The sequence below is a fragment of the Monodon monoceros genome, unplaced genomic scaffold, assembly GCF_005190385.1.
Source record: "Monodon monoceros isolate NGI ecotype Baffin Bay Population unplaced genomic scaffold, NGI_Narwhal_1 Super_Scaffold_16, whole genome shotgun sequence".
Taxonomy (NCBI): Eukaryota; Metazoa; Chordata; class Mammalia; order Artiodactyla; family Monodontidae; genus Monodon; species Monodon monoceros.
In genome coordinates, this window is record NW_021703772.1 from 89,184,398 (window position 1) to 89,203,260 (window position 18,863).

At 32.4% G+C, this 18,863-nt stretch overlaps 1 protein-coding gene across 1 annotated transcript in view; it reads left to right on the plus strand.

Annotated features, from left to right (window-relative positions):
* The window catches only part of LRP1B (LDL receptor related protein 1B), a 1,820,879-nt gene that overhangs the window by 1,725,910 nt on the left and 76,106 nt on the right, over positions 1-18,863 (plus strand). Inside the window, exons 80-83 of the mRNA XM_029226108.1 lie at positions 1,174-1,290; positions 2,994-3,167; positions 4,988-5,113; positions 11,560-11,724. Of these exons, the coding sequence (XP_029081941.1) occupies positions 1,174-1,290; positions 2,994-3,167; positions 4,988-5,113; positions 11,560-11,724 (582 nt within the window). The remainder of the gene's footprint in view (positions 1-1,173; positions 1,291-2,993; positions 3,168-4,987; positions 5,114-11,559; positions 11,725-18,863) is intronic.

An 18,863-nucleotide genomic window follows, 5' to 3' on the forward strand; every position in this document is an offset into this window, starting at 1 on the left:
TGATTACATTTGGGATAGATCTACACACTGAACTGAAGAATTATTCCCAAATGAAATGAAGCATGATATGCTTTCATTTTGATTGTTAATCTTGGCCCATCTACACAGGAATACAATTAGTGTAAACTCGAAAATACTTTTCATTCAGTTGCCTTGCCATTGAGAGGTACCTCGGTTTTTTTATTGAATGAGCTGATTCAGAAAGCTCTTTAGCATTCAGATGCCAAAGATATTTTGATTGTATTGTACTATCAAAGTATGTCATATCTAAAGACTAGCTATCTCATAAAAATTGAATATCTATAGCAGTGAGGATTTGTTATATAATTCATATGTCATAGATCTTACTCTTCTATACTGAATGAAGTTTACTTAAGGTATTATATGTGTTGATATTTGTGCAAGAATTCACCGGCTAGACTCCAATCACATTATGAAATACAAAATAAAAAGTTGAATAAATAGCAAAACATGATTTTTTACTACATATTATGTTAGTCCAGTGGTATTCACTAACAGATACTGATGATATAAGAAGGACAAACAGTCTCAGAGCAAATTAATGATTAGACTAAAAAAATAGAGTGAAAAATTTAAGTATCAATACAACTAGAACCTTAATTAAGAAATTTACTATTCATTCTTCCCTACTATAAACATCAATCTTTAGTCAATTTATACTTCAGCCTGCACACAGGTGTTTCATAACACTGTAGACTAACTCCAAGTGGATGAAAATATCTTATGATTAAGCCCATGAACCTTTTATATTCTGAGAAATGCACCTTCATGAAAAGATTCAAAATATAACTAATTACACTGAATTATTTTAAATAATGGTTGGGTAAGTGATTTAAATGATGAAAGTATCATGGGAAATTCTTTTAGAAAATAACCATAATTAAGAAAGCAGTGTAGAAAGGAAAGATATTTAGGGTGGCTTTCCCTATGTGAAGTAAGATTTTTTTTGCCACAGTATACACATGTATTTCAGATAGGGATTAAGCTATTTCAGTTTTTCTGATTTTTGCACTACTGTGATATAGACTGGGTAATTTCTAAGATGTCTGAAGAAAAATGTCAATTATAATAAGACATTAAAAGAGCAGAAACATAATTTTAAATAATCTCAAATGTATTGCTGTTATTTGTCTGTGTGTATTGATTTTGCAGGTCTGGCCGTGGATCATTTCAGTGAACGGATATACTGGGCCGACCTTGAGCTCTCTGTTATTGGCAGCGTTCTATATGACGGCTCTGATTCAGTAATCTCTGTCAGCAGCAAACAAGGTTTGTGAAGTGCTCTTGTTTTTGCTTTTAATTATCACTGAAAGTATTAAATAATGATACATAAATATAATATGAAAGCTTTACATTCTGTATTTCCTCAGCTTCTCTCTCTTTTCAACTTATAGCTCTTACTGTTCCTTACAATTTTCATTCTTACTAGAATAACAAAGAGGCCAGGCCAGAAGAACTTCTTGACTCTAGAACAAACGTGGTCCATTGCTACCCGGATTCAAAAAATATTCATTCTGTTTGTTGCTTCCGTGGATGTTCTGTTCTGAGCAGAACACTTCAAGTAATCGAGATTAGTGCCTGTGAACGCTATTTTTAATTTCAAATTGCAGTGATAAGTAGGAAATGAGTTATTGTATATAGTAAAACATCATAGTAAAAATTATTATTTTAGGTAGTTGATAGGGATATTCTCATCCATGTGAAAAGCAACATTTAAAAATGACAACTTACCTCTCACACAAGTGCCTGCAGGATCTACATGTGCTCTTCTTTTGTGGCACCCTTTTATATCTCCATCTCTGTGTCTACCTCCTATTTTTTACTCTCATTTTTGACTCCTTTCTGTGTCTCACACTTTTTTTGCCTGGCAATCTCAGTTCTTTCTGATGAAACTAATTGATTTCCCTTCTGTTCTTCTTTCCCTTTCCTACCAAAACTGCTTACCTATTTAACACCAATTGTTCACAATATATACTTGAGGTTTTTATATTTACATATTTTATTTACTGAATATTGCTTTGCTTCCTTTTTTTTTTTTTAAACAAAATCAGAGAAGTTTCAAGAAAAATAATTGCATTGAACTTTCACTGTGTCTTTACTGGAAGTGTGTGTTTTTTGTATGATAACCCTAGATGGAAAAAAATTCCGTATTCACATCATTGATTGCAAAAATTTACCTGTTTTAGCTTAAGTGTACATTTTACTGTTTCAAGGAACATTGAAGGAAAATATATGTTAAAAGGCATTTTATGTTTTACAACCTTTAGATAATAAGTGAAATATAAATGTTATTTTACTTCTTTAAATTTCAGTACCAAAAGTTATATTTCTTATAAATTCTCTCAAATAATAGCCATTTTGTAAAATATGAAAAATTGTTATTATTATTACTATTCTTCTCAGCCATACTAGTCATATGTATGATTACCATTTGCCAATTTGTTTTCTTAACCCCATTTCTAAAACAGATAATAGTAATGCCAAATTTTGGAGGAGGATTTTACTGTTTAAAATCAGTTCATGATTGATTGATAAAATTGTCATTCAGGTAATCTAATTTGACCATTAATTTTATACAGAACACAAAATGATAATTTTGTAAATTCCTGGTTTTGAGCAATGGATAACATTGGCCTGTAGGCTTTTTGTTGTTGTTGTTTGCAAACTGTACAGCAGAAAATATTACTGTGTATAATATGTCCCCCAGCCAATGCTTTGTGATGGTGATGATGATTAAAGTGATGATGGAAGTGTTTTTTATGTTCTGAGTGACAAGTTTAATATCTCACATATTTCTACTGCTAATAAATTAATCCTAACAATGTTACAGCTAATATTAAAAATATTCTAATTCTGAAAGGTTTTTTATGAACAGGAATAAGATTTTCTATATGATCTTGGATAAACTTAGTTTTCTTAAGTCTGAGTATTTATATTGCAACCCTTACAACTGCATTTTTTAAAAATTCTAGGCTTGTTACATCCACACAGGATTGATGTCTTCGAAGATTATATATATGGAGCAGGACCTAAAAATGGTGTATTTCGAGTACAAAAATTTGGCCATGGTTCAGTAGAGTACCTAGCTTTAGATGTTGATAAAACAAAAGGTGTTTTGATTTCTCATCGCTATAAACAACTAGACTGTAAGTATAATATTTTATACTATTATCTATATTGACAAAGTTTCTTTCTTATGACTCTCAAAATAAAGTATTTTTAAATTCTTAACTCTATTCATGTCTTCTTAACCCCAATAAGTTAAGTTCACTTTAATTTTGGTATAACCAGACTTTTCAAATTACCAAAGACAAGAAATAAATGATGCAATAGTTGCTATTTTTGCTAAAACAGGTATGAAAATTTCAGGATTTGTTTGTATTTTCTTGGAATTAGAATTAACTTTGCTATAAAAATTTGTCTCTTATTTTGTGTTTTTCTAAATTCTTAATAAAACTTTGTGGGTCAATAGATAAACCACGCAAGTAAGGAAATTTGTCATTAGCCTTTTTCACTCACTGATAACCAAGTAAAAATCATAGCTTTAACATTTCATCTTTAAAGGTATCTGAGGAGAATGTTCCCAAGGGTTGTATTTTCTCTCATGGTTTATGACTTTTATTGTTACTTTCTCTCCTAGAAAAAAATAGGTAAATAATTGACATAGTTATTTTGAAAGATCTGTTTCAAACAGAGCCATAAAAAATATCAAAGAACAAAGGAATAAAATGTGGCTGAAATTCTAATGATCTGTGTTTATGTATGAGTTCACCCTTCAAAAAACTTTCAGATTTACTTATAACTATTCTTTATGGCAAATAAAAAGGGATTGGGCTTCCCTGGTGGCGCAGTGGTTGAGAGTCCGCCTTCTGATGCAGGGGACACGGGTTCGTGCCCCGGTCCGGGAGGATCCCACATGCTGTGGAGCGGCTGGGCCCGTGAGCCATGGCCGCTGGGCCTGCGCGTCCGGAGCCTGTGCTCCTCAACGGGAGAGGCCACAACAGTGAGAGGCCTGCATACCGCAAAAAGAAAAAAAAAGGGATTTAATCTCATTTGGTATGATGGTCTGGAAAGGTAACAACTGATATTTACCAAATCAGTTTTGGAAACAGATTAAAACAACATATATTCCCCTAAAACCTTCCTGAAATTCTATTCAGTGTTTTGCTACTCTGCTAATGATCTGACACATATGGTTCCAAGGTTAATATGAAGACATTCCCTCTCATCCTCTAGTTCTGTTTGATTCATATTCATAGTCAAATATCTCCACCTTCATAAAAAATAAATAAATAAAAGTCTGCCCTAAGTAAAATAGGTGTTTGATTACTGGTTCTTACAGAATGAAAGCCACTTTCATAGTCACCATTTCGCTACCTAAATACCATTTCTGTTTCATTCTAATGATAGATCCTGCATGGAAAGCCACGCAACAGCTGTGGCTGCAGAGGATACCGCTTGGATAGAAATATAGACAAAAATAAATGTGGTACCCATTTATCCATGCACACAAACTCCTATCTGATGGAAAGCACACCATATTAAACATGTTTTTAGGGAAAAAAGCCATGTTTTGTTTGTGTTCTGACAGACAACTACATATGGATTTTAAGCCTTTGTAAATACCAGGGGGAGCTGTTTCTGTCTGTTAAACCTGTTTTGAAACTACCTAAATTTGCCAAAGGAAAAGTGACAAAGTATGTGCTTGAATAATTTCTTCTCCCTCACGGGAAATGTAAAGTAGGGTAAAGTTTCTATTAATGTTGAATGTTGGGTAGTAATTTCTTTTCATCTTTAAAGGAGAATTGGAATATTGAAATAAGATACTCCCAGTAAAAATTTGATGTTATTTCTTTTCAACATTGCTAATTCATCATTTCACCTTATTGAATTTTATGTTTTTGAAACCTATTGTATTTATAATTATGTGTTTCTTTTTTCTTTTGTTTTGTTTTGTTTTGATCAGTACCCAATCCATGCTCGGATCTAGCATGTGAATTCCTCTGTTTGCTGAATCCTTCTGGGGCCACCTGTGTGTGCCCAGAAGGAAAATATTTGATTAATGGCACCTGCAATGATGACAGCCTGTTAGGTAGGTAAACTTCATTATCCTGTAAGTAATGAATTACTGTGTACAGTAAATGTTCACAACTACTGAAACTGAGCAGTATTAGCTACTCAGTCATCACTGGTATTTCCATGATATCACTGGTTCTTGAATGCCTGTGTAAACTATTCTTTTCTCTGATGATGACTTCCCGTCAGTTCTTTCTACATTTGTTTACAAAGCTGCATTGAGCACTTACTGTGCATCGAAGACTAGATTAAGAACTTTGAAGTCACACACAGAATCAAGAGACCTGTTTATATAGCTCCTGTATCAGTAAAGATAATGATATTTCTGAGGGTGCCATTCTGCTATTAGTTTAAACCCAACTCCCAAATCCATTTATTCATTTAGCAACTTTATATATGTTTTGTGTGCCAACACTAATTTAGAAACTGATGATTGATTTAGAAAATAAATCTTAGTTTCCTCTATGTAAAATCTGATTAACAGTAAATACTACTACTACTGATAATAATAATAAATATTTTGAGGGCTTCTGAGCAAAGCATAACACTAATTTAGAAAAAAAGGACTAAGTTAGAAACAAAACTGAAAATATTTCTTCATTCAAGAAGTTTATATTTTAGAAGCTAGAGGTTGGAACAAACATTTAAAAACTTGAAATATTATTTCAGATGCTAGTATGTGTTAAATAGCAAAACAGAAAAAATCAAATGAAAAAAATCAAAACTGAAAATAGTGTGATGGGAAAGGGAAAGAGATGTCTCTTGGATATCCAGGCAGACTTTCAATAAGTTTCCTCATATTCAAGACATTAGCCATAATGGGAAAAAAATGCTACTAAGAGAAAAGAAAATCAACACATTAATTTTATGTCACAGACAAAAATGCAGTGCTCCAAAAATCACTTGAGGGTCACAGCAAACATTTTTCCAATGAGATACACACTTAGGATCTCTTCATAGCAGGGCTTCCTACCGGTTGTATTTCTCTCTTTAAATGAACTCCTCATGTGAACACAGTGTCTTTGCCCTCAGTCAGCATCTATACCCCCATATCATTGTCTCATTGTTCTCTGCTGGGGGTTATGCCAGCTGAAGACTTTTGCCTTTCCTAAGGCACTCAGTGTCTAAAACTGTCACAGCTCTTTCATTTAATATGTATTTTTAATCATTTGATATGCAAAGCTGAAGAGGTTGAAAAGATGAAATGATGAATGACACAAACACCAATAAATACTTATGTGAATAGTGATATAAGCCACAAAAGAGACAGACTTTATGCTATTATGAGGAATTAGATGATTATCCAGTTAGAGAATTGATTAGTTCCTATAGAACATGGCATTAGAACAAGATCTGCAAAGATAGATTATATTTAGATTAAATAGGAATGAAGGAGGAGGACACTGAGACAGAGTAAACTGTCTGAAAAGTCATGAAAGCATGGACTGTAAAGAAAATAATGAGTCATTTATTCCAGTTAGTGTGTAGGATGTGCAAAGTGCTGTTGTGGGTGGCAGTTGGAACATTCTTAACGGAGAGCTAAATATGAATCATGACTGGTATTTTGGATGGGTATTTTAGTGCCAGTCATTGAAAAGGGATGCTGTCACTGGTACTAGGATGCACCCTTCCTCTACCAATTCTCCCAACTAGAGTTGCCATGATCTCAGTTGTGATGGTAGAATAAGAGAATTAAATGAACATTTTCAAACATTATCAGGTACATTTTTCACTCACTGCTCTGACACAGTCACAAACTCTATACTTAACATCTCAGAAACAGATTCTTAAAAACGTCAACAACGCCTTCCTTGTGGAAGATGTGCCTCATTTTCACTAGTTCCACATATACCCATAAGCAGTGCTCTCACAGATGCCTCCTATGTGCCACGTCTACTTACACTATTGTTTGGGTGGGAGAGACCCCTGGGAAAGAGATGAGTATTCTGCACAGAAGTACACAGCTTATGCTACCAGTGTGACTTTTACACTGGTTCAGATATTATAAGTGTGGTTTTTTTTTCTTATGGTCAAGTTGCAGACAGCTTTTCTTGTTTTCCTTTTATAAGTAAATAAGACTGTCTCTTCTACATAACCTCCCTTTTTCCTCTTTGCTTAATGCAAATAATTTATTCAATAATACAAAATCAACAAATATACAGGAAGAACATGGTCTGGAGTAGAGCTGAGGTGGTGCTTTGGATTAAGCCAAGATCTATCACTTAACTAATATGTTTGGCCCTGTACTCCCTCAGTCTCAGTTCCTTCTGTGTAAAATTGGATTAACAATAAATACTACTACTACTGCTAGTAATAATAATAAATACCTTGAAGGCTTATGAGCAAAGCATATTTTAAGTATGTTATATATATGTATATAATTTCATTTAATCCTCACAAAACTCCAATGATATTATACTGTCATTGCCCCTATTTTTACACATAACAAATTGAAGTATGGAGAGGCTCAATTGACTGTCTAACAATACTTAATAATGGTGGTACCTTAAGGTGGACCTAGGCATTCCACACTCTTAATCATCACATAATACACTCCAGTGTCTCCAAGTCACCCAAAGTACCCATGTCCAGAGTCATTGGAAATACTAGAAATAACATACAGAAAGTGCCTAGCACAATGCCTTGCAAAAAGTAGACACACAGCACTCTAAAATAAATCTGTCATGAAGTAAGCAAGAAAATGAAGCTATTACCAAACTGTATAGTTTTATGTTTTAAATGAGGAAGCATTTTGTCTAAATATACAAAGATCTAAAACTTTTTTATAAATTTTAGTTTTACTATTTCAATCCTGCTTGAAAGGCAGGGTTACAGAAACCTCCTCAATGTTTATTTTATGATTTAAAAGAAAATCTTATATTTTAAATAATCTGAGTGTTAAAAAGTATTCACACTGGCCTGTGTATATGAGCCTTGGTAATGGATGGCTTGAACCACTTCGGTTAGGAATATAATTAAGTGGATTTTAGAATTATTGATTGGTGAACATAAAAGCCAATTAATTTTTTCCTGACATTAGCATTTGATACAGCCAACTTTTTCAGCTCTTTATAATTACTTGCCTTTCTCTAGCTGCTATTGTTAAATGATGAGCACCCTGAGTATTTTTAATCTTCATGTAAGAAATTTGAATTCAAATGTTACGCATTCTTGGAGAACTATTCACCTGCTCTTCCCTATAGTTGATTATAATTGCTGGAGCTTGGCTTCTGGGGGTGATTTTGTTATTGACAAAAGCAGCTTCCTTTTTCATTATAGAACTATTACAGTTAGGTTTTGAAAGAATGTAACTCTACTTCCATTTCATCAGGCAGTGTTATATTTTTTAAATTTCTGGTGCCTAATGAGGCACATTATAGAAATGCACCTGTCCTAACATGTAGAGATTTTGAATACCTATGTATTTTTACACGGAACATCCACAGGTGAAAATGAGCCCTCCCGTAACAATCCTAACTGTGATCATAATACCTTAAATATTTATCTTCATTGTTCACATTCACAACTCCAGTTAGGATATTTCATGCTGAATGAGTTAGAAATGTTTTGGTAAATTTTAAATTGAGCAAGCATGTTTCACTAGAGATCTTTCTTGAGAACGTGACCTCTATATTCAAGTCTTTGCTAGAGATTCCCACTTGCATTTATATAGGTATCTCCAATTTAATATGTTCAAAGATAAAACAACACTTCAGGTCCTATTGGCCTCGTGTTAGAAACTGAAGAATTATCCTCGTTTTTTCCTTTCCCTCTGATGTGATTTTTGTCTTCTAGTTACCTTCAGAATATGTCCACATTATCTATCCCACATTACTCTATTTTAGGCCATCATCTTATCTAGCCTGGACAATTTAAACAGAGTCCTAATAGTCCCCCTGCTTTCAGTTTAACCCCTACCAGTACAGTCATTCTTGGACTTTTTAGACTTTTCAAAGACCTAACATTGCTATGGGGGAAAGTCCAACATCCAAGGATCTCCTATGACACTCTGCTTATCTCTTTAAATTCACTTCTCTCTTTCAGTTCCTGCCTTCACACTCTGTAATCCAGGTCCAGTCACAGTAACTTTCATTCAATTTCAACAATGCTCACCTTCTGGTATTCATAGATGCCACTCCACGTGAGCTGTATTCTCAGTGCGCCTTATGGGCACTCAATACCTAATGCTGAATAAGAATGTTACTGGGTAATTTACCTAGTAAGTTCCTCAATTTCCTGTTGAAATTTAACAATACACCTTGTAGACCCAGATCGCAGGTCTTCATCCTCATACTATTCTAGTATGGCTAGAACTCAAATTCTCTTTTGTGTGTATGTGTATGGTATATACTTATATACTTAAAAATTTACAAAGTTTTATAATTTTAACTTTTACTTTCCAGTTTCTTATTTAATTTAATATTCACAACAAACCTATGAGTTAAGTTGCACATTTGTCCTTAAGGCTATCTTAAAGTAGAAATAACTAAGGCTCAGATAGGTTAATTTGTATGCCTAGTAAGGGGCAGAGCTAGGACTTAAAAACAGGTCTCACTACATCAACTGTCATTTTCTTTCTACTCTGTGTATATAGTGCCTCATGAGAGAGCCCTTCATATTACAAATGCAGACTTTAGTAATGCCAACCTGAAGCCTCCCTACATGACAAAGTATTGGAAACTGCTTTGCAATGCCAAAAATCTCGAAATTTGTCTGACACTGCTGATAGATGGTCTCTGTTTATGACAGTGGTTATGATACTTGAATTATGTTGTCATTTGAAGTCACTGAGGCTCTTTAAGATGTTTTTGTGATTATTGCAGTGATAATTATTCAAGCTTCTGTTATGTCTGTGCCAATGCATCTTGAGTGAACAATATAGGCTGTTTTGATTTTATCTTATTTTGTATAAAGTAAGCATGACTGTAGAAAAAGGTATTTTTTGAATAGAATGCTCTTAAAATATTGTCAATTGTCTTTATTCCATTGGACATTATGTCCTGTTCTATGTAGAGCAGTAGTTCTAATGGAGCAAGGCCATGTCTACACATACAGAAAAATAATGTGGAAAATGATTCCAAACCAATCTTTATCATAAATCAGACTCATCATATTTTTAAAAATGATTTTGTGACCCCAAGGAATGACCATCCTTTCTTTCTCTCAGCCAAAATGTATTATATAGGCAGATTTTGCCTAATTATTTTATATATGGAAAAAAATGTTTCTGACACTGTTTTATCACCATCTTGTATCAAATCTAAGTAATTTTTAGGTTTTTGTGTTAATATATAGCTGATAAGGATGTACATCAAAGAGTATCTTTCCATTTAAATGTTTCCCTATACTAAAAATTATATGTTTTTGTATATGCACACTATACTATATATATGCACTATACATACTATATATATACTCCCTACATACGAATGAGTTCCATTCAGAGAGCATGTTCGTAAGTCCAATTTGTTTGTAAGTAAAACAAAGTTAGCCTAGGTACCCAACTAACAAAATCAGCTATATAGTACCGTACTGAAATACGTTTATAATAATTTTCACACAAATAATACATAAAAAACAAACACAAAAAATAGAGAAAACATTTTTAATCTTACAGTACAGTACCTTGAAAAGTATAATAGTACAGTATAACAGCTGGCATACAGGAGCCGGCAGCAAGTGAACAGGCAAGAAGAGTTACTGACTGGAGTAGGGAGAGGAGGTGGGGGGGGGGTAGAGCTGAAGGATCTTCAGCAATAGGAGATGGAGGGCAAGCTGCTTTTTCACTCATGCCTGACATTCAGTACCAGCTACATCACCGCTGCTTTTATGCTTGCTTCCGGACATCCTGGGCTTGAAATAAAGATACTGTACTCTATACAATACTGTACAGTAAAGTACACAAAAGCACAACCACTTGTAGAGGATACAGGCATGTGACAAAGTACACCAGACACGTGAACTAACTTATGTGATAGGACATGCAAACACACGTTGGCATCTTTGAAAGTTCGCAACTTGAAAGTTCATATGTAGGGGACTGTATATATATTTATTTTACATATTTCCGTTTGGTTTAATATCAAACACTTCTAAAAACTAGGCCGTGTTTGCCCATATCATGAAAAAACCCATATTGGTTGGAAAATATTTTATTTTTAGAAAGTTTCAGTTGGTTTTATTGTTTAATGTTTTAACAAATATAAGAAATGGTAAACAATGCTTTAAGCCTAAAAAAGAATAAAAGTTAATTCAATACTTGTGTTCACCATTCAACAATGGTTGAAATCTATTTCTCTATTTTCATATAGTATTTTGTTTCTTCTACGTTTATATTAGGGGTATTTATTTTTGGAATTTTATGGAAAAAAGTGAATCTTAGTATTTTTCTTTATTTGAATTTTTCTTATTCTACCACCTACTGAATGGCATGCTAATTTGTACATTTCTTCTTATAACCAGATGATTCATGCAAACTGACTTGTGAAAATGGAGGAAGATGCATTTTAAATGAGAAAGGTGATTTGAGGTGTCACTGTTGGCCTAGTTATTCAGGAGAGAGATGTGAAATCAACCACTGTAGCAACTACTGTCAAAATGGAGGAACTTGCATGCCATCAGCTCTAGGTAAATAATTGAGTGGCCTTGTATATTCAAATCATCTGTAATTTTCCTTGTATGTGAAAAATCTACAGAAAATACTTAATGCTATGAATATAATTCCTGTTGTCTTAACAAATACATTAACAAAAGTTAAATCTAATAATTAATTCAACGTAATCAGTGGCATTTTTTCTAAATTGAGTATATCAATCGAAGTCCAAGTCACAAAAATTAACAATAATAATGATGATTATCTCGTGTTATGTGCGTACCATTGACAGGGCTCAGTGCTTATAGATATTCTGACTCTGGCTTAAAATGATGAGGCAAAATCAGTTTTACAAGCCTTATCTATTTGACTCCAAAATCTGGTGTTTTTTTTAATTGAAGTTTGCCTAATGCTAAAACTCATGTTATTAAAAATTAGATTTATTTTAAATATATACATACTATATCAGTACATCTTATAGCATCATAATTTCCATCTAAAATCATAACTACTCTGTTGACATTGCAATGTAGTATATTCAAAACATATTGCTTTGAAAACATCAGTTTACTACATATTAGGATATACTTGAGATTCTTACTAATTTATGCTATATCTATGCTCGCAAAAAGTGTTTTCTACAGCACATAAGTGAATACTAAAACATATTTTCCTACTGACTTCTATTAAATTTAAAATATGTTCCCACTGGAAAAAAATTAACCATAATACATAATAGAAATATAATTTGCAAATTCCAGTATTAGTGCAAAGAAGATTATGCAACTATTAGAGTGAAATCTATGTACATTTAATTCTCCTACGATAACTGCAGATTTAGGTAGTCAGATAGAAAAGCAATCCATATGATCTTCACATCCCCTATGTGGTTAATTTCTTTCTTACTGGGATTTCTCACTGCTTCTATTGCTTAAGCTATTCTTTGAAGTATTTAGCATAATGCTAACAAAGAGCCACATGAAGCAGCGTTTTCAATGGAGTTCAGGAGAAGCAAGCTGTTTTCTGATTTGCATTCTAAGAGTAAAAACAATACTACTTCTTTGATAGTTTGATAGTTTTATACCTATAAATATTTTGGACTTATGATTGATAATTAAGATAATTGTAACTGCTCAATAGAATTCTGAAAAAATATTCAGCAGGTTGATTGAACTAAAAGAGGCGCTAGGAGTCTTACTACATATATTCATTCTGCCTGAGGGGGAGCTAGTCCATAAAGTATATTCTATTGCTGTGGGAAAAACTGTAGTACTGAGACCTTCATTGACTATGCAAATGAGAATCCATTGAATGTACGGTAAAAGGGTGTGACCTGTAATTATATTTTAGCAACACACATACCACTTAGCTTTAGGGAAGAAGCTTCTCTTATGCAAATGAGTTGTTTAGACTTTTGTTATTTAATTGTTAACTTAATTTTCTCATTAAGATAAAAAAAATCTTTGGGTTGTGACCAGATGATTTTCTTATATTTACCTTTGGAAATATTTAAGCCAGCTAGATAAAGAGTTTGGCACTCCAAACTATGGCTACCTATTCAACCTGCAATCAATGCACAGGGACAAATCTCTGTGAAACATTGAATTTGCTATCCTGTTAATGGATCCTGAAATATATATAAATACAGCACAACTTTTGATGTTTCATTCAAATCATTTGTCCAGACCTTGCTGCATTCTTAAAATCCATAATATATCAAGTTTATCTATGCACCCAGAGTATTAGATCTTGATTTACGTAGATAATATGTTCAGAAAAAATTATATTTCAAATTAGTAATATAAATGAGTTCTCATATGAATTCAACTTGAGATATAGCCATGTAGTTTATTGTCTTATAGCATCTAATAATTAATAATAATATAATAGCTAATTAAGTCATTTACAAAGCATTTTTCACTTTTAAAAATGTGGTTTTCTAAAACATTGTTTGGTATTATAGACTGTAGAACCTCATTATCTCCACACAAATGTTAATTTGTGAAACAAATCCCAGTGGGCAACTCATAGATTTATTCATTGTCGGTTTACTTACTGTTAAGCCTTTGGCAAACTCCTATGTGGACACTATATAACTAGGGTTTGGGGCAGCCTTAATTAAACTTTATAAGTTTGTGACAGTTGTATAGAACTATAATAATTGAACAAAGGAAATGTCACCAGTTAATTAAAGGCACACATCTGAGAGGCGTAATTAAAATTTTACATGTAGGAATGAATTTTTCCTCATTCCTTAAGGTTTTTGTAATAAAGAAAACTAAAAACTAGATATATGAGCTGTATCCATATAAGAAGGTACTACAAAATAAAATAGCTTGACATTGATTATATTAACAAGGATCCATGTAGTTAATTTCTGTGACCTGCTCCTAGGAGGCTACATTTAAGATAAAGTTTGCATTGGCAAAGCAATGGAAAATAGAATAAAGCATTGAATTATTCAGTCATTTTATATAGAAAGTAGAGTATAATTTATGGAATTATTTTTTCATCACAGATATAATGGATATTTATGTAATTATATGTACAATTAATCTTCACCTTTATGAATATTTATTCTCTAAGATATGTTCATTCTGTGTGGTATTTTCCATACTCTTATAGGTCTGTTATTTAGACTTTTGATGTTTCTATCAAAATGAATCAGGGTTTTCTACACAACTGATTTAGAGGAATGGAGCAAGAAATTTTGTAAATTTGGGAAAATATTCTCAAATACTCCCACTCAAAGTTTGGAATTATGCATAAAGGAAGGCAATTCTAATTTGGGAAGTTTGAATATATGTAAAACTGGCTACTTGAAGAGATGATGGTGCAATTTTTTATAGTAGGCAATTCATTTGTATTGAAGTATTTAAATGAATTCAACAAGAAGACAGCAGAAGCTCTCTTTGTGTTGCCCTCTGTCACCACATCTGTGTATTTCGGCAGTGAAAGATTTTATTCCCAGAAATGAAGCCGGAGGAAAGAGGGCTCCCTTGAGGAAAGAAAAAAATCAAAATCTTCTCACTGCAATGGAAAGGGCCCTTATAATAGCCAAGTAGATGGAGATAATTTTCTCTCATTTATTCAAGATCTTTCTATCCAGGCCACTGCCCCAAATATGATGGTAGCATATGTGACTGCCATCAATTATGATCAAATATGACTGCCCTAAAAATGTTTGCTCAAAGGCAGGTTAAGCTAGGAAATTTGGGGCACCTTTGAAACAGAAGGAAACAGATGATGAAACATATATACTGATGTCTCTCAAGTCACATATGTATCTGGGCTGTAAAGTACACAGTCACCTAATTAATATCTTGATAAAGGGTGAACATACATTTAAACAGTCCCTCTTAGTTTTTCTTTCACTTTATATTTAAATGAGGGCTGTTTTTAATTTAAATTAAGCTTGATCTCTTAGCTCCCTTAACATAGATATTGATTATATTTAGAAAGTGGTAAAAGCTGGATATTTGGTCCTATTTGCTTTTTAATAATCCAAGAGAATAAGTTGAAAATATAAAATTGAAAACATAAAATAGTTCATATAGTTTAAAAAATAAGCAACATAGGACTATGTAGCTTTGACAAATCAATGGAAAAAAAACAAAAAAACATAAGGAGCAAGTGGCAGAACATGAACATATATGAACACAAACATATATAAAAACAGAGAAAAGTGGGAAAAGAGGGAGGAGGAGCCCAGTCAGACGCAGGTGAAACCAGCATCCTTAAATCCTTAAATCCTTAATCCTTAAATCAACATCCTTAAAAATGTTCATGGTACAAGCCTTGCAGCAAGCAATTCTGAATTACTCAGCAAGAGTTGCAGGGCAGAAATAGACACACATGTAGAGAACAAACGTATGGACCCCAAAGCAGGGAAAGCGGCGGGGGGTGGGGTGGTGGGATGAATTGGGAGATTGGGATTGACATGAATACACTAATATGTATGAAATGGGTAACTAATAAGAACCTGCTGTATAAAAAAATTAATTAAATAAAATTCAAAAATTAAAACAAACAAAAAAGTTCCAATGTCCTTTAACTAAATAATGTCACTTTTAGAAATATATTCCAAAGGTTACATAATAATAAAAAGTAAAATATTTAGATGTGAAAATGTTCAATGTAGTATTGTTCATAATATAGAATTGGAGATAAAAACCTAAATTCAAGTAGTTAATATATAAAATATAGCGTATCTAAAAGATGAATGTTACACAATAAACAAAACTATAATTTTAAACTATATAATAATAGAGAAAAATATTCATATTTTATTTTAACATTAAAAAGCACAAGAGAAAACCTGCTTGTATACTATGAGCCCAATATGAAAAAATTGCATATGTAATAGGTCCTTCATTATACTTGTGTATTTTCTAAATGTTCAACCATGCTTTATTGTTAGAATCAGAAATTAAAATAACACTATTTATTATCATTGTCAGGATCATGATAATTAATATATATTGGACTGCTTACTAAGTGCCAGGCACTGTTCTTGGCCCTTGAATCTTCATAACAATGAAAGTAAGATTCTCTCTAACCGTGCTGCTGGCTTCATGAGTCATAGTTACTGGTTCGTTTGGACCATATGGTGAGAGCCGTACTGAACTATTTAGTCTTATGGCTCTCTAGGCTAATGTCAGAAGGCTTGAGTTGGCTTACTTGTATTCACAGAAAAGACAAAAATGTTTCAGTCTCATTTCCACAATGTTGGCTAAAAATGAACGTTCCATAAGTATAAATAGATTGTGACCTATAATTTGAAACATGTCAGAATATATTAAATAGCACCTGGGGGGAGCTGGATAAAGCCCACGGTTCTTTATTTTCTTTGTCAGGCTTTGCTCAATAGTTCTCTGTAATTTTTGTAATACTTAAGACTACCCAACAGCTATAGTCAACTTGCTAAAATTATGTATAAACGGGCACTCACTTTCAGTCCAGGAAAACATTATATTAAGTGGAAAAGTAGAATGTCAAATCTCTTTATCAAAAAGACTAGCAATTTTTTAAAGCATTCAAAACTTTTATTACTTGAATCTAAGTCAGAAGTGAAGACAGATTTCACCAAGGAGAGTAGTCTTGGGGTTTAGAGGTCAGGAGACAGGCTTTCGGATTGTAATCCAGTAAGTAACTGAATGATGCTATGATGATATGTCTCTTGGCTTATTATTTTATTCTGTAGGAAGGAACAAGAATGTAGCTTTTGTCCAAATAGTAAAGACATTTTTACTAAAGATGTATGTAACTTTTAGATAGCATTTTCAGAGAAGAGCATTAAATGTAAATGTGTATAAACATGCCCTGCAGTTTAAATGTCAATTAAATGCTTTTATTACTTAGACTCAATGTGTATGTCAGACTATTTGAACTAAACAATGACTGAATGCACAGAAAACTAGTTAGGTATAAAATGTTATAACCAGGGACAAAAATTTACAAGCACAAGACCAAGTTAAACAAGGTAAGCAGCATGGCTCACATAGAAAAATGAGTATGAATTCAAATAAATTGCTTAAAAAGAGAACCAATCAATAATGTTCACTAGCAGATATCTACCACTCAGAAATAATAAGCATAGTCATGGTCTCCTAAGTAATTCACATGTAATTACTTTTACTAGCATTCTTTCATCACAATCAACCACAATTTTTCTTAAATTTATTTTTTTAAGTTTATTTTTTATTGAAGTATAATTTACAATGTTATGTTAGTTTCAGGTGTACAACAAATTAATTCAGTTATATATATATTCTTTTTCAGATTCTTTTCCCTTAAAAATTACTACAAAATGCTGAGTAAACCATACATCTTCAGGTGTTGTGTTTAGATAGAAAAAAGAGTTATAATTTATTTGTCCAATATTGAGCAGAGAGGTTATTTTGCTTACTAAAATCATACAATATCAATTAAATCAAACTGATGAGTAGCATTTTTATAATCAGCTTAAAAACTGTTTGTTAAATAAATCTAGCTTTTAAAGATACACTTACGGTTTTAAATAAAGTTATTGAAAAATGCCAACATACACCTTAATAATATTCAAATGAAAATATACGCTTTTGAGAAACATATTGATTGATATATTACTTGACTAAAAGCTACCCAGCAAATTTTACTCTAAAATTATTAGCAAGTATGCAGTAATTCAATAATTATAACATTTTGAAAATTTTATAAACATAATCATTGTCATATTATAGTGACTACTATAATTGAATTCTCAATTCAAATGCCAAGGATTCTAGTAACTTCCTTAATTATATTATTTTATTTAATTTGAAACACTCTATGTGGCATTTTTTAGATGTAAGCTAGCATGATTAAGAAAACTAACATCTGAGAACATAGACTATGCCAAAGTAAGTTCTCTAAGACATTGTCTGTTATCACTGAAAATCATCAGTATTGTCTGCCCGTATCAGAAAATTTCTGTGAGTATATAACTAAAGATAGCATATAGTTAAAGATTCATTTATCTAGATGTAAATTGTAACCACTTCACATAAATTCAATGCCCATTTAACAGGGACTAGTGATAAATCTTTATGATATCCATATAATTACTTATATAATAGAAAAGATTTCATTGTTGTTATGTATATTAAAATATACTGTTTTGAACTGATATATATAGATTACCTATAGGCATGTTTTGTTCAAAAGAATGAAAGTGGAAAAAATATGCATCAGGATTCCATATGGAGTTTCTTAACAAAGGCAAATGTACTCAGTGAAGTTTAAATAACAACCAAAATTGAGGATTTGTTTAATAGCAATACTAAGAGTAATAATAATGCCAATGCTACTATTACTAATAAACCTACAATTACTGAGTACTTGCTATGTGGCAGGCATTGTGACAAGTGTTTTACCAGCACATGGCAGGCATTGCTATCACCATTTTGCAGAAGGAGATCCAGAAGGAGATCCAGTGAGGATGTCTAAGTTTTCCAAAGCCACACAATTAATAAATATCTAACCAGGTTTCTTTCTCAGGTCCTCCTGATTTGAAAAAAAAAACAACCAAGTAATTTAACTTTGTACCAAATTTATTTAATTACTATTAAATATTCTTATGAAATATTTTAGAATCAACCATTTTTACTGAGATGGTGATTTTTGGTATATAAGGGCCATGCAAGAACAATGAAGT